General features: G+C 40.7%; 1 protein-coding gene across 3 annotated transcripts in view; it reads left to right on the forward strand.

Annotated features, from left to right (window-relative positions):
* Nucleotides 1–16897, forward strand: part of ADGRG6 (adhesion G protein-coupled receptor G6) — a 195339-nt gene that overhangs the window by 69608 nt on the left and 108834 nt on the right. For all 3 annotated transcript variants that reach the window (XM_060240358.1, XM_060240339.1, XM_060240347.1), the window contains exons 3-4: nucleotides 13718–14059; nucleotides 15755–16378. In XM_060240358.1, the coding sequence (XP_060096341.1) occupies nucleotides 13718–14059; nucleotides 15755–16378 (966 nt within the window). The remainder of the gene's footprint in view (nucleotides 1–13717; nucleotides 14060–15754; nucleotides 16379–16897) is intronic.

The following is a 16897-nucleotide window of genomic DNA, read 5'->3' on the forward strand; positions in this document are numbered from 1 at the left end:
GGTACACCATTGACACTGGCTGGGATTTGTGGGATTATTACACTAAAAATAACATGCAGTTGGAGCAGACTGTTTAAAATCGTTATTATACAGAGAAACTAGAATTCTATGGAATGACAAGGATATTAGTACATTGCTTTCTTATGTTTTCTCTATCCACCAGCAGTTCTAAAAATGAAGCAAGTCCAGCAGAGCTGAGTCTTGCTAGGGACCTTGTGTCTGACACCCTATAACCCTTTTTGTGCATTTTCTATTTGTGTCTTGTATAGAAAAAGAAGTGTTTTGTTTGTCCTGCATCCAGTCCTGGCCACATGCATCATGGTGGTTTGGCTCTTCCTCCTGTTTGTCTGCAGGTGTGCCTTCCACTGTTGTTGTTCAGCCACTTGTTAGGAGTCCTAAACATAGAAATGCTTCAGTATTACACTGCTGAGAATGTGGTGTCACCTCAGAACGATAGAATGGAGGAATGTGCTTTTAATAGCTCAACTATAGAATTTATTTTCCATTTTGTTTTAAACTCAGAATTTGTGGGAAATAAAAACCCAACAAGAGTCTCTAGAGCAGGTCTCTTGGAGTGAGGGCATATAAAAATCCTAACTAAACAATGGCCAGGCCGGAGTCTATACTGGCTCATGCCAGGTTGTTTCTTCTGGATTAGGGGAGATCTGCAGAAAGAGTACATGATTTAAATACTTTCAGACAGAGAGAGAATATTTATCTTTATTAATAGGCGTATATATGTATCAAAGTGCATCAGAAGTGACTTTACAGTAGGGTTCCTGGGTACTCACCACGCACTGGCAGGGAGAAGGAGCCTTCCAGCAATGAGGCGGGGCTCTGCCCAAACAGTGACATCATTATGCAGTGTTGCTGACATTATGGCATCGTGCAGAAGTGATGTCATAATGTTTGAGATATCACATAGCGATGCTCTGGTTTGAGGGGAAAACTATATGGTAAAATTGCCCTCAAATTGTAGTTTTGCCTTCAAACCAGATGGTTGCCATGCATTGTCCCCGACATCATGATGTCACTTCATGTCATGTCATCATGTCTGACATCACATGGCAACATCACTGTGGGGGCTCTCTCGCCTCCATCTGGGGAATGGGAACCCTACCTTACAGATTTTTTTTAAAAAACAGAGTAATTTTATGATTTAATTTCTTAAAGCGTCTTCCTTATTAACTTGTAGTTCCTACTTAAACATTATTTTACCAAGATTTTTGAGATATTTAAAATTTAATTTTGCCCATTTATATTGATTTTGTGCTGATACAATTGTTGCCATTTGTATTTTATTGTTTTGATTTCATTGTTTTTACTATTACTATTGTTTTTACTATTGTTGCCATTTGTATTTTATTGTTTTGATTTCATTGTTTTTACTATTACATTTTGTTTAAGTAATAGCTATATGCTGCCTTGAGAAACATTGGCTGGAACATGAGAAGTGAAACAGTTTTAAATGAATAAACAGATATTAGCATTAACTTCTGTTTCCAAATTGTGGCCTCTTATCCATTAAATCAGCCTCTAGCTCCACTGAGCCATTTAATAATGATTCTTATTAAATCATTCAATTTCTAAAAATGTGGTTCAATTACTAATAGAAGAAAAATGTGCTTAGGGTTGCAAGTAGGCGTCCCAAATCCCCCGCTTTTCCTGGTGACCCCCGATTTGATGCCTTCTTCTCCCGCTAGCCAAAACTCTGGAAAGCGGGAGGGAATGGCGGCCCTTCCCACCCAGCCCCTATCTCAGCACCTTTTCCTTGCCCTGCCCTTCCCACCCAGCCCCGATCGCAGCAGCCTTTCTTCAGTTTTCCCAGGCTGCTTCCGGTCCCAATCAGCTGGCTGGCGGCGGAGGGGGGAGAGAGGGAGCCCCGCCTGCAAAGGACCATGTGCCTTTGCACCTCCAGAGGCTTGACTTGAAAGGCTTCTATTTAAAATGGTGTGTCTGTGTGTGTTTCTGTGAAGAAGCTGGCAGCAAATGGTGAGTTGAGAGGCTGATCCGCTGCTTCAGACTGGCCAGAAGGGGGGGGGGGGGGAGAGGGAAACGTCTTCATTATTTCCTATGTGATCGATTCTGGGTATAATGGGGAATTGTTCTGGAGGTTTCGGGGGCTCTGGGGAGCTGTTTTTTGAGGTAGAGGCACCAAATTTTCAATATAGTATCTAGTGCCTCTTCCCAAAGTACCCCCCAAGTTTCAAAACGATTGGACCAGGGGGTCCAATTCTATGAGCCCCAAAAGAAGGTGCCCCTATCCTTCATTATTTCCTATGGAAGAAAGACATTTAAAAAGGTGTGCTGTCCCTTTAAATGTGATGGCCAGAACTCTCTTGGAGTTCAATTATGCTTGTCACACCCTTGTTCCTGGCTCCGCCCCCAGTGTCTCCTGGCCCCACCCCCAAAGTCTCCTGGCTCCACCCCCAAAGTCCCCAGATATTTCTTGAATTGGACTTGGCAACCCTAGTTGCAAGATCTGTGTTGGAAAATATCTGGAGACTTTGGGAGTGGATCTAGGAGGGCAGGGTTTAGGGAGGGGCCTGGTGCAATGCTATAGAGTCTACCCTTCACATTTTCTCCAGGGCAACTGATCTCTGCCAGCTGGAGATCAGTTGTTAAAAGCAGGAGATCTTCAGGCTGCACCTGGAGGCTGGCAACCCCAACTGTGGTTGAAATGCTGCATTACCATAGAAAAGATAAAATCCATATTCTGTTGTAGCCAGTGATGGCGCTAGAAACATATTTGTGAGGAGACATCTGGAGATCTTTTTAATATATTCCAACAGCTGATACACATGAAAAAGTTTGCTTTTTTAGCAGTCACCTCCAGTTTGCACTGCCTTCTATTGCTGCTAGTAGTTTCCTTTAAGAGAGGAAAGGTGTGCTAAATCTGTGCTAATGCATACACACTTTTCCAGGTTGTGTATCTCCCATTGCCATTTGAAAGGGTTATTGACTTTGATTATGGATGCTCTGGGCAGAATTAGTATCCTTTGCTTTATTGTTATCCTTTACTTAGGCCTTTAGGTATGCTTACTGTTAAAATATTAACATACACACACAAAGATTTACGAATTTCTGTTCTCCTGGGTGCAAGTGCTTATGGCATGAGACAAGCTTGTATGCCAGGAGGCCTTTAGGGAAGGCCTGGCATCCCTAAACTAACTGTAAGGATAATATAAGTTGTTTGTAAGTAGAGCCCCTGATACCCATGGATCGATTCTCCATTATACCTTATGGGGGCCAGTCTTCATAGGGCAGGGGTGGCCAAACTGTGGCTTGGGAGCCACATGTGGTTCTTTCACACATATTGTATGGTTCCCCATCACCTTGGAAAATGCATTTGTATCTTCAAATCACTTCTCCAAGCCAAGCCAGCCAGCAACTTGGAGAATGCATTTGAAATTGCTTTCTTTTGCATTTAAAGGGCTTCCTGCCCTCCTTCCTCCCATCCCCTCATATATTTTCCTTCCTTCCTTCCTTCCTTCCTTCCTTCCTTCCTTCCTTCCTTCCTTCCTTCCTTCCTTCCTTCCTTCCTTCCTTCCTTCCTTCCTTCCTCCCTCCCTCCCTCCCTCCCTCCCTCCCTCCCTTGTCTTGTGGCTCTCAAACAACTGACATTCATATCTTCTGGCTTTCAAACATCTTACATTTATTCTGTGTGGCTCTTAAGTTGAGCAAATTTGGCCACCCCTGCCATAAGGTATAATGGAGTGCCCAGTGGACATTTTCTAACCCCCCCCCCTTGCTTTCTGATAACCCTGAAGCAGAGGGAGGGTCTCCAAACCAGGGGATCCCCTGCCCTCAACTGGGGATTTGTGTTTTTATATTTTTTATTGTTTTTAACTACAAAAAGAAGAAGCATAAACATAGATACATAAAAGGGGGGATACATATACAGAATGGGAAAAGCAGAAAAAAAGAAAAGTACAAATATATCAGTTATAATTCTACCTCCAAATAAAATATCCAGTTCGTTCTACCTGCAAGTAAGAGTTCTCCATATATTTTACCACCTTTATCTTTCATTATAAAACATTTTTACTAAAGTATTATTTGCAATACAAGTCTAAACAATTCTTCAACACAAATAAGTATAAACAAGTCAGAGCAATCTCAACATGAAACAGGCTGATTTGGCTTAACCATGTTGAAAACACAGACTAGTTTATTAGTTTAACATATCCTCATTAACATAAACACAAAAAAATTCATATCTTTATCCTTAAGAAGCTAAAAGAAAAATACAACGTAGTATTTTGTCTATCTCAAAAAAAACAGTTTCTCCTGGGAGGCATACTAAAAACAAATCTGCCAGTTTACATAATAACTGTGCTGTCTGCCTTTTTAACAATTAATCCAACTCTTATATAACCCTATTGGTCTAGAAAAAAACAACTTATTATAACCCAAGAATAAAAATGCCTGTTCTTATTGAGAGTTCCATACCCAACTACCCACAAAGATAAAGACATTTCAAGAAACCCTTCTTGCTAAAAAGAAATCTATCTCCTGATTTATAACTAATATGCACTTTCACTCTCCTTAATACAGTCTGAGACCAATATCTTTATCCTTAACAGACTAGAAATAGAGCACAATAATTTATCTATCTTATTATAGACAATTTCTTCAAACAAACATATTAGAAGGTCTACTAATTTACAAAATAATTATGATTAACAACAATTATAGATTAATTTGTAGGATTACCCATATCGATGACAAACATAAAAAGCTAATATCATTATCTGTTAAAGACAGGTTTACCAATTTATCAAATAATTATGCTGTCTGCCTTCTTAAAAATTGATCTGGATTAACTATTTTTACATAAAATTCTTTTCAAAGACCCAAACAAAAATCTATCATACTGCAACCCCATGTGGAAAAAAAAGTAAAATCAGTTGTGGTTGGAAATTTGGAGAGACCATTAAATATTATAGCATTGTGTGCTATGCAGAATTCAATTAATCTAAGACCCGCCTTATTGGTTAAAGTATCTTTAGAACAACGGGGCAAACATAATTGTAGTGGAAGGGATTCAGACGCTTCAAAGCCAAAATGAGAGATCCATTTCTGATTATTACTGCCTATCCGAGCATTAAAATCACCAAAAATCATGAGCTGAGCAGTATGGAATTTCCTACACAAAGGCATCACATAATCAGAAAATTTCTCCCAGACAGCATCAAACTCCAGCTCTCCATTAGAAGGGGCTAAATAAACATTAATCATGATTAGAGTCAGTGCTGGAGAGGACAGCAATAAAGCCTGGGCAAATGGCGGGCAAGGATCCAAGAGGATCACCTTAAATGGTAAGTTGGATTTCACCAAAGCAGCCAGGCCTGCTTTACTGCGACCTTTAGAATGAGTTCTATAAGCAAGGAGATTAAAAACTTTAAAATCCGTCAGTCTAAAACTGTCTTCCAACCATGTTTCCTGAAGGAAGACACAATCAAAGGATTTCAAAAAGTCCAAAAAATCTGAGTCATTCACTTTACTCTTCCACCCAGCTATGTTCCAGGAGACAATATGGATATTCCTTGTGGCTTCCCTAGCTGGTAGTCAATCGATAATGGATATCCTTTCTAGCACCCTGGCATCATCAGTGAAAATACAGCCATTATATTGGGGTGCCCTTGAACCATTTAGAGAGGGTTCCATAGTCAGATCAATTAAGTCAGCCGATGGGGGACAAGGGGACAGGGGGTTGCCTGCAGGATCCAGGTTGATTGAAGGAACTGATTTCCCCGGCTCTAAAGACCTTTGCAGCTGTCGCTTAGTACATTCAAGTCTTACGAGGATCGCCTGTTGATCTTTTGCTGGAAGACTCCCAAATGACTGCAGAAGGTCTTCTATTGAAACATTAAGGGGACTATGCATCACATCCATAGAGGGCTGCACTGATGACTCATTATCCAGTTCAGAGTTTGATTGGGACTGACCAGATCTGGATACCTTAAAACACATTGAAGCCTTATATTTTGTTGCTGAAGATGATGCCTTCTTCAAAAGATGAGGATTACTGCACGTACTGTCCCTTGCGGACAGGTTAGGCAGCAGAGCATTAGTTTGAGAGTTAATAAAGGATCGCACAGGAAAAACCCTCTTCGAACATAAGTAATTCTTTCACCTCAAAATTAGTGAAGGAATGTTGGGGGATTGAAAGGTAAGCAGAATCCTCTGCATTTGAGACTGATCATTAAGAGATTCAGTGGTAATCAAGTCAATTTTGTGAAGAAGTTCACAGATGAAGAAGTTCACAGAGATGAGATTTAACTAAAAGTTTACTTCTCCAGCATGGGGTCTTCCTGCCATAAGGACAAACTGTGATGCATACCTTATTGGGCTGTAGAACCAATTGTTGCATGTTCCTTTTATGGCCCAAGCTGACCTTAGACTCTGTAAAGGAGCTCCGGGGATCCACATCCTGTGTTGCAGACGGACACCGCTTTAAAGGGGCTAAAGCTCCAATAGAGGTATCATCCAGCTCGGCTAAGTGAACTTTATCCATTGACACTGATAGTCTCTTTATTTGATCTTCTAATTCCTTTAACTTTTTAAAGATACATTCCATTGTGCTTGCAATCAGGGTAATTGGAGTGAGCTCATCAGAAGACATGGATCTTTCTTCATTATGCTGTCTCTGCTGCACCTTTGAAGCCCCCACCCCAGACTGGAGTTGAGAGTCTACAACATCTTTGTGGTCAGACTCATTAATCAGTTCATTAGTCAGTTCCTCCTTTTCTGCTGGCTCTAACACGTCTTCTAGAGGGGAGAAGCGATTCAATGTTTTAATAGCAAATGACGGCAGAGCAGATTTGAACTTGTTGTTTAAGGTAAAAAAGTCCTCTATCCTAAACTGTTTGCAAACTGACAAAGAAGCAGATTCCTCCTCCACTTCTCTTGGCCGCTTGCCCGATGCCATTAAGAGGGTTCTGTTGGATGGCAATTGGCACTATTCTGATAAAAAAAAATAAAACAAATACCAAACAACTAATGTCTTAAAACTTACAGATAAAAGCCACAACATCTGCTAAGAATATCATGATATGTCTTTAAAAGCCAAATTTGTCAGAGCCAACGCTGTAGCCGACTGCACTCCGCCACGTTGCTTTGCAGGAGTTGACTTAATTTCAACCTTCAGCTAGATACAGTTCAAATTAAAAGACTCTAAAAAAAACCCTGTCTTTGAGGGACAACGTAAAACTTTGTAAAACTTTATAAAACATCAGCTGTAGTTCGTTAGCTGCAGCAGCTTCTGAGTCAGAAAGTGAAAGCAGAAGCTTATTAACTGATTAAACAGCCAAAGCTTGGGAAAGACAAAACAGCTGCGCCAAAATTAAAAGTGAGGTGATAAGATAAGACTATTTGAAAACAATTCCTTCTATCAAGGCAAGATAAAAGTTAGAAGACTGAAAACAACTTAGGGTTTTTAGGAGTGAAGAAACAAGCGTCTGCCTTCCTCCGATTCTGCGCAGTCAACCAAGAAGGAGCAACCCCGGGAAAAGAGTTGAATGTCAGGCTTTGACGTCTGTTCCCTTATGGTCTCTGTCCATGAATTTATTCACATTTATTCAGAATGCTCTTTCCTTTGTGCATTCTTCTAATTCTCAATTGTGACGGAATCAAAGGGTTAATGGAGAAGCTGAGGACTCAGACAGCCCTGAGTCATGTGACCCAAAGGTGGGGGCCAGGGGTGCTCAGAACTCTCAAGTCCTGAGTGACAGCTAATGGCTCAGAGGTTAACTGTCAGAATGAAAAAAACAGTCAGAAAGGGGGAGCTAGACTCAGAGTGTGGTGAGAGAGGCTTGGTGTGAAGTGAAGCTCTATATACACTCTGTGAGATCAGCCAGGTGGCTGAGCGTGAGGCATATCTCTAGGTCACGAGTGCCCTCTAAGGAAGAGGAAGGTGACAGAGAGTGTCTAAGTGGAAGACCTTAGTGGTCACAGACATATGATACACTGCTCCTAGGAGTTTATAAGGTGGCTGAGGGAGAGCCGTGGGTCTGAGGGAGTCAGGAGAGCTGGGGCTTGTCAAACCAGACGACTCGAGGGACCAGGCACTCAAAGCCCAAGAGGCCAGCCTGATTAAAGCCTAGGAGAGTGTATTAAAAGAAGAACTGTGTACCCTGAAATACCTCAGAGCCTTTCTGGAGGGTCTAGCCAACATACTGTATAGACAATGTTATTCCTACAAGATACAAACTAGCCACTGTATATACATGCCATCCCCCAGTTAAAGCCTATTTTGTAAATAAAGAACTATAGTTTGCTGTTACGTTCACTGGTGCCTGTGAGATTGGGAAAGACTTCAAATCTGCAGTGGTCCCCTGCTCATTTACCATATCAGACCCCCGAAGAGACTAATGTATATTTAGCTGCCCTCGCTGAGGCAGGAGGCGATAGGCTGGTGTCGCCATAGCAGTGTGTGATATCAATATTTGCAGTACTATGCAGTGCTCTTAGTACAGGGCCTACTATAAGCTTCAGGAGGATTGGCTACATCAGGAGTGTGTGGCCTAATATGCAAAGGAGTTTTTGCTACAGAAAAAGCCCTGATTAAAAGTATACTTGGGGCACTTTCTGTTGTAATAGAATATTTCTTGGAGCTTATATTCTTCCACTGAATCTTATATATTTGGGTAAGAATGTTTTATTTACATGTTTACACCTTAATATGAAACTTGTTTAATTGGAAATAAATCCAAAGACCAAATAATATAGAGAATAGGATCTGAGCTGCGGTTTCTAGCACAGGTGTAAAAGAAACTCTATACCCTTGAGCTAACCCACATATCTCATTCCCCAAAAGGAAGCAGCTGGTATTCATATAGCATGGTCACAAACCCCCAGTAAGGGAGCAATGGTAGCCTTTTAAACTTTAAGCATTCCCAGCTTCTTAATGATAGGGAAAAAAACTGGAGGACAGGTCAGGGGTACCTTGCAGTATCCCAGGGCCATATTGCATCAGTGGTTAAGTGTGTGGACTCTTATCTGGGAGAACCGGGTTTGATTCCCCACTCCTCCACTTGCACCTGCTAGCATGGCCTTGGGTCAGCCATAGCTCTGGCAGAGGTTGTCCTTGAAAGGGCAGCTGCTGGGAGAGCCCTCTCCAGCCCCACCAACCTCACAGGGTGTCTGTTGTGGGGGAGGAAGGTAAAGGAGATTGTGAGCCTCTCTGAGACTCTTCGGAGTGGAGGGCGGGATATAAATCCAATATCTTCTTCTTCATCATCAGTGTAACCTTACAAAATGAGATTATTAACTTAAGGCTATGTCTATCATAAACCTGCCAGCCCTCAAGTACTTTGAAAGTCACAAGCAACACTGCATATAAAGCATTTCAAATAATCATGTTACACAAATTTTTACATACTCATGTTATTCTTTATACTTTTGCAAGAAACATAATTCATACCACTTAATTCAACTTCAGTGTCCATAAATTATATAAGTAACAGTCCAGGATGCAAAAAAGAAGGTACCAAAGACTGCTTGTACAATACTTTCTTGTGTTTTCAGGCGCAGGAAGTACCGACTTGAAACTTGACAGAATTCTTGAGGTAGCAGTCCTCCATTCAACCAGTGTGGCTACACGATTCCTAGGTTTAGTTTCTCACTTCCACTAGCTGCAATTACTTAGCTAGGAACCCTTGCCAAGGCAACCACTCAGTTATACTTGATTCAATGTTTCTAATTTGCATGAATGGTTCTCAACACCTTCTTTTGATAACTAAACATGTGCAATTAGTGTTGGCTACAACGTACTACCCTTTTCAACACTGATTTTTGCATTTAAGAATAATTTCTCTGAAATCAGTGGATCTGTTTGTAAAACAGCAAACAGAACATTTCAGCTCTACCTAGTTGACGGTCCTCATGGCTGCATGGTTGGAGAGCTGCCTTTGTCCCTCTGGAAGAAGGAAGATGCAATTGTTGGCAGCAAAGGTCACAACCTGGTGTTGGGTGTAGGGGTGGGGGCAGAGTGTTACTGTGCTAACACCACCTCCATTCTTCAATCTTCACCTCCCTCATGGCCCACCCTCTCTCCATATAGCTAGTGCAGGCTTAGGCTGGTTGCCCTTTTGAGAGCCAGTAGAAATTTTTCACCCCTGCTGAATTGTGGCAAGTGTGTTTTCACCTGCCTTGTACTGTGGCAGTGGATTGGGAAACTGGAGTGGGAGGAGCCGTTAAATAGACTGGTCACTTTACATGTTGTATTTTAGGAAGCAAGAAATGTGGTATGGTGAACTCCAGCTGAAAAAAACCAGTTTTGGGAATAGGGGTCTTGTGAGTACAGCCCTTGAGTTGTATGGCTGTGGGCTGGGAAGGTGGACTGCCCTAGGGACCACCCTGGATAGATCCTCTTCTTGAGTTGTATGGCTCTGGGGATGGAGTTTTAGTTTGGTTAACCTTGGGCTGTGCTTGCTGGGTGCAAGCCACATCCAGGCAAGGTGATTCACCCATTATATGGCAAGGGAGGGGTTTGGTGACCCCTGGCCTAGCACATACCAAAGGTTATGTTGGCCCTCTCAATTTGAATTATGTCTGAATAAGTTAATAGTTAAATAAGATGACCAGTTTGTTAACCCAGCACTTGTGTCTGTCTCTTTCTTCTGACTTGGGGAAGGAGACACATTGCAAGGGGATTTCAAATATTTGCATATTATTTGCATATTATTTTGATTGACCTGAATGAAAATAATGTATTGGAGGAAAAAAATATAAAAATGAACGATACACTGAATGTAATTCAGAAGTGTGTTCTTGTTCCAAGTTTGTACACAGATATGCAAAATCATGGATACAATCTAATCAATAACACAGAGACCAAACATGATACAGTTGCTGAATCTCAACTACAGTTAGATAGATGAGGTTGCTCTTCAGTGTCAACTTAAAAAAAAAGGATCCTAAATATTAGACTCTGACTTCAAATGTTTCATTTAGACTAATATAAAATGTAAGAGATTGAACAGTTACTTCATGATCACATTTGGGCACTGTTTTGGCATCTGCCTTCATCATGAAGCCAAGCACAAACTATAGAAAATATACTATTCAACAACATATACACTGTAAGTACATAAAATACATACAAAGAGGTTTACAGTGCCATCCTATGCAGTGTTACACCGTTCTTTGCCTATCAGGCTATCAGTGTGGATGGTATTTTTTTAACATACTGACATAGTTTTTACAAAAAGTCAGTTTAAGTTTTGCTAACAGCTTTTCTAACAGTATAATTCTGAATAGTTATACTCTTCTTGGGTGCGGTCACACCTACCATTGTGTAGCGCTCAAATCTGAACTGCTGAATATTGATTCAATGCAGGGCAGTTCAGACGAGCATCCAAGAATGCGATTCGTTCTGTTGTTGCGCGATCAGACATCCAATACTATCACGCTCTTTTCTTGGAGCATGCATAATCAGATGGTGATTGAACATTGGACATGCGCCCAACTGTTTGGAGCTGGGAAATCAAACATTGCTTCAGAGGCAGGGGGGAAGGGGGAAAGTTTCCAGAATTAACGTTGCCAATCCATATGAACATATGAAGCTGCCTTATAGTGAATCAGACCCTTGGTCCATCAAAGTCAGTATTGTCTACTCAGACTGGCAGCGGCTCTCCAGGGTCTCAAGCTGAGGTTTTGCACACCTATTTGCCTGGACCCTTTTTTGGAGATGCCAGGGATTGAACCTGGGACCTTCTGCTTACCAAGCAGATGCTCTGCCACTGAGCCACCGTCCCTCCCCAAACCAAGGAACTGCCAGCAATTATTTTCCTAGAAATTGGCAGTGACAATGATATCTTGAAATCCTCCACATTGAAAAAAAAAATAATTTTTTCCTGTTCTGAATAGTGGGATAACGTCCCCCCCCCCTCCGATCCTGTGTTGATTGGAGAAGCAGAAGCATCACCTCAGATTCCCGGATGATCTGGCAATGCGCATGTCTGCTGGGGCTTTTTTTTTTTTTTTAAGTGGGAGGCAGTATCGCGCGTGAGCTGTGCAAACAACAAAAAGCCGAACTTGTGCCGCTGTTTTGAAAAAGGGCCGGACTTTCTGTGCTGTCAAATTAATGCGCCATTCATGCGTAGCAAGCCTGGATGACCCCGGATGACGATCGATTGCCAGATGTGGATGTCTGAACGAACACATTTAATCCGTCAGCCAGACGGAGCTGTGTCGTCGCTAATGGTACGTGTGACCGCACCCCTTATAACTCTATTCAGGATTATATTGTTAGAAAAGCAGTTAGCAAAACTTAAACTGACTTTTTGTAAAAACTATGTCAGTATGTTAAAAAATACCATGTGAGGAGATTATATAACAAAATAACATTCCAAATCAATAATAGAATTTTTTTAAATTTACATTATACCTTTCTCACTGAGATTCAAAGCAGATTGTACAGTGTAAGTCGATACAATCAATAGGACAAGACAACTAATAAGCAATGTAATAGGACTGGGATTGCAGAAATCTGAACAAAATATAAGTAATTAACGTGTTGAACAAGAAGATGATATTACCTATGGAGACATACAGTGCACTAAGTGTCAGGATTCCTTGCCATTTGTTATTATGTATGCTTGCTTTGTCTAGAGGAAACCGAAATTTAAACACCCCACAAGAGCGGCCAGTTTATTCCTTCCCAGCCTGGCCTTCAAGGTTACTTCAGTATGTTATTTCATGGTGATTACATATGCTGCTTTGTAGTGTGAGAAACAAATGTAATTATATGGTGCAGGATTTTTTGCTTTTGAATTAATCTTGTGCCTAACACAAAAGGCATGCTTGTAACAGCCACAATGAAAGTATATAACTAACACACCTGCAAGTGTCATCAATGCTATCTTATAATAAATGTTTTTCCTGAACGTATGGAGAGTCACTATTATTGAAGGTAGTTCCCAGACTTGACATAATAACGACTCTCCATAGTCCTATCAGCTTTTTAAAAATCCCCACCAGTAGTTTGTGGAATGTCAGAAGCATGGAGAGCCTCCCTTAGAGGGGCATTCCACAAAATGGATGTGAGAACATAGAATGCATGTATATGCGCAGTTGTCCATCTTGCCCATTTGCAGAGTGGTACCTGCAGAAGACTGATCAGATAAATGAAGTTGTCATAGAACATGGGAGGAGAGTCAGTCCTGAAGATATGTAGGTCCATGGCCATGAAGGGCTTTATATGATCAGGCCATTACCTTGAACTGAACCCAGTAGTTGATGGAAACCAATGGAATAACTGCCAAATGGGTATAGCATGCATCTTCTGGCCAGTTCTTGATAATAACCAAGCTGCAGCATTCTGTACAAACTGGAGTATCTGACTCTTTGAGGGGAGACTTCTATCAAGTACTTAAGTAGTCTACTATGGTGTGCATCCAGGTAGCCAGATTAGTTGAGTCAAGGTAGGAGGCCATTTTCTGAGCTAAACTAAGTTGAAAGAAAACATATTTGCAACTGCATTAACCTGCTTCTCTGGTAGTAATGTTGGGTCTAGTAGGACCTAGGTTCTTAATCGAGTCATCAAGGGTCTGCTGAAGTCCATTGAATGTGGGAAACACAATGCTCTACATAAACCGGATGATATATTTTCCCCCCTACTGTGATTATAAAATGATTACTACAATAGCCTTTTTTCAAAGGAAGGAAAGTGATTATTTTTATGCTAATCATGTTTTTGTTTGTTCCCTAGCTCTTGGATGTTCTGAATGTCGAATCACTCTTACCAACCCTACAGGATTTTTTTCATCTCCCTGCTTTCCAAGGGATTATCCCAACAGTCAGGCATGCAAATGGACCATCAGAGCTCCTTCTGGATTCATAATTCAAATAACATTTGTTGATTTTGAAATTGAAGAAGCTCCAAACTGTGTTTATGATTATCTCACACTAGACACTGGAGACAAAAAAGAACATTTTTGTGGAGTGACTGCTAGAGGTTTATCATTTAATTCTTCTGGAAATCAAATGGTTGTATCATTCACAAGTGATTTTAGTATCCAAAAAAGAGGCTTCAATGCCAGTTATACAAGAGGTAGGTGCATGTAAATAGTTCATATTCCTTTTTTGTCACATCCTTTAAAGATTCTGATAAGAGTGTATCTCTGAGGCTGGCAAGCCTGTTTTTTTTTTGGGGGGGGGGGGGATATTTGCAGTACAGTTCTAATAAGAAATATACCCTTCCAATTTTGATGGAATCTGGTGGTTCGAATTCTGTTTGTTTGCAATATTAATCAGTTTTGGAAGATTTTATAGCTGCACTGAATATCTTTGATTGACCTCTACGTGGTTTTGTTCTTATTTACTTCCTGCCTTTCTCCCTTAGTAAAGATCCATAGTGTCTTGGATCCTTCTCTTCTTCTCCATTTTATCCTCACAGACAACAGTTTGAGGTAGGCTAGGCTGAGAGTGTGTGTCTGATCACCCAACAAACTTCCAAGGTAGAGCACATATTTGAACCTGAGTCTCTTCAAGTCTGATACAACAATTCATCTAGGATTGGAACATAATTTAGGAATGGTGCTCAAAGGAGATAGGTGGCCAGTTAAAGCAGTGGTATCGAACTCATTTGTTATGCGGACCAGATCTGAAATAAATGAGACCTTGTTGGGCCAGGCCATGTCAGGCTGGGCCGAGCCATGTCGGGCTAGGTCATATGTATACCTATTTAAGAGTCCACAGCAGATATATAAATTTTATGAAGAACACAAACAAATACACAAAATAATATATATAAAAAAACCTTAAAACATTACCACTTATTAGTCTTAAAGATGCTTTCTTTGTATTTCTCCCATGGGATCCAGGGAACTAGTCAAAGGAAGCTCTGGCTCTTTCCTTCCTTCCTGAAGGGACCAAGAGGGAGAGGAGCCTCAGTCAATAGAGGAAGAGAGGCTTGGCTCAGTAGCTCTGGTGTGCGATTTAGAGAGCCTGGCAAAACAAGCTCCTCTCCTCCCCCCCTCCTCTCCAAGGGAGGATCCTCAGCCAATGGAGGAAATAGAGGTTTTGTTCTGTAGCTCCTGTGCAATTGAGCAATAGGAAGCAAGATATAGGTAGAAGGAAGCAGATGACAGCCAGTTGCTTGGGGGCCTGAAAACAGCCCTCCGGGGGCCTGATTTGGCCCCTGAACTGCATGTTTGACACCCCTGCATTAAAGAGAGACATGTTGCTCTTGAGTCACAGAGTGTGTATCAGTGAGCTACATGTTAAATTGGAAAACCCATGATAGGGCTTTCCAATGTATGTTTGACCCTAAAAACCTTTGGGGGACTCAGTTCAGATAGGAGTATTATTAGGAGCTGGATATGGTTGGGTTAGCTCTTTACCCATACAATCTTCCTAATTGAAATGGCCCCTGAACTGCAGTTAGCCCCAATGGGAAAATATTCCATCCTGTCTTTGCCTATTGTCTTTCCCTGCTATTGATTTGTTTTATTTAACTTATATCCCGCTCTACCCCACAAGTGGGTTCAGGGGGGCTGCAACACAGTAAAATCATAATAAATCCACATTTTTAATATAAACAGACAGAGAGCCTTAATGTAAAAAGTCATTTGACATATTGTAACTGCAATATATCTCCTAGTTGACTGTAATCTTAAAAGAATCTTTGCATATGATTTTTGTCAGATGCATGTCCTATATACTTACAATATGAGGAAGAAGTAACATTATTTTCAATAATGTTGCATGGTTGTTTATTATGAACAATTTTGTTCCCATGTTCCAGTTGCTGTGTCTTTGAGGAATCAAAAAGTTGTCATCCCGCAGTTCCTGGATCTTGATTCTGTATCTCTGGCAAATAACATCCAAGTACCAGATCTTAATAAGTTCACACTGTGTTTTGAAGCAACCGAAAACAGAAATGATGGTCATGAATGGAAGGCTTTCTCCTACAGTGGATCTTCAGCTGCAGAATTATTCAGCTTTGGAAAGAGAAAAAGTGGCCATTTCATAATTATCTCAGGAACAGAATGTCTTTTAGATGATGCACTTGACACCAATCCACATGGAGACTTTTTCACAGGAACATTTGAGCAGCTTTGTATTGCATGGGATAACTTCTCTTCCACTATAGGAGTGAGTGCCAAAAATGCATATAAAACAGTATACTGTTCAGATACTTATGGAAAAGTAATTCCTGGTAATGGAAAGTTGGTTCTGGGCTCTGACAGATATGAAATGAGCCCTCTCAATGGAGATATTTACAACTTCCGCCTTTGGAATTTCACAATGAACTCCCAAGCACTTTCCAACCTCAGCTGTGATGTGAAAGGCAATGTTGTAGACTGGGAAAATGACTTCTGGAGTATACCGGCATCAGCCCTGAAAGCAGAAAATAATTTGAGCTGTGGTAAGCATCTTTTATTGGGGGTTTTCTCTCTGGCACAATTATGCTAGAAACAATTATGCTAGAAACAAGTTGTGTGTTTATAATAAAAATAAGCTAAGCCTCCTAAAGAACAGCCTCACCTTTCCTGAGCTTATCAGTTCTATTCCACATAACATTTATTTTGCTTCTGGGTATGTGTGTTCCTTTAGTACAATCAGAGTATCATCATGATATCTAAATTGCCTTTAAACATTTTGAAAGACAGCTAGCAAACTTTGTTAAACTGTAACATTTGATGATGTTATATGAACTTGGAACAATAAATAACTATGAGGAATAATAATAAATATTCTCTGATCTTTCTCTTTAAACTTACATGCTCAAATTGTCTGTGAGTACACAAATCATATTAGTAGTGAATTCTGAGTACTTTTGAAATGATGAAATGAATTCAGGATAAAATATGTTTGTATTCAAAGGCTTAACATAAGTAATTTTTTTTTCTTTAGTAAAAAGTTATGCTGCCTTTCCAGTGAACCT

The sequence above is a fragment of the Heteronotia binoei genome, chromosome 1 (genome assembly GCF_032191835.1).
Source record: "Heteronotia binoei isolate CCM8104 ecotype False Entrance Well chromosome 1, APGP_CSIRO_Hbin_v1, whole genome shotgun sequence".
In the NCBI taxonomy this organism is placed as follows: domain Eukaryota; kingdom Metazoa; phylum Chordata; class Lepidosauria; order Squamata; family Gekkonidae; genus Heteronotia; species Heteronotia binoei.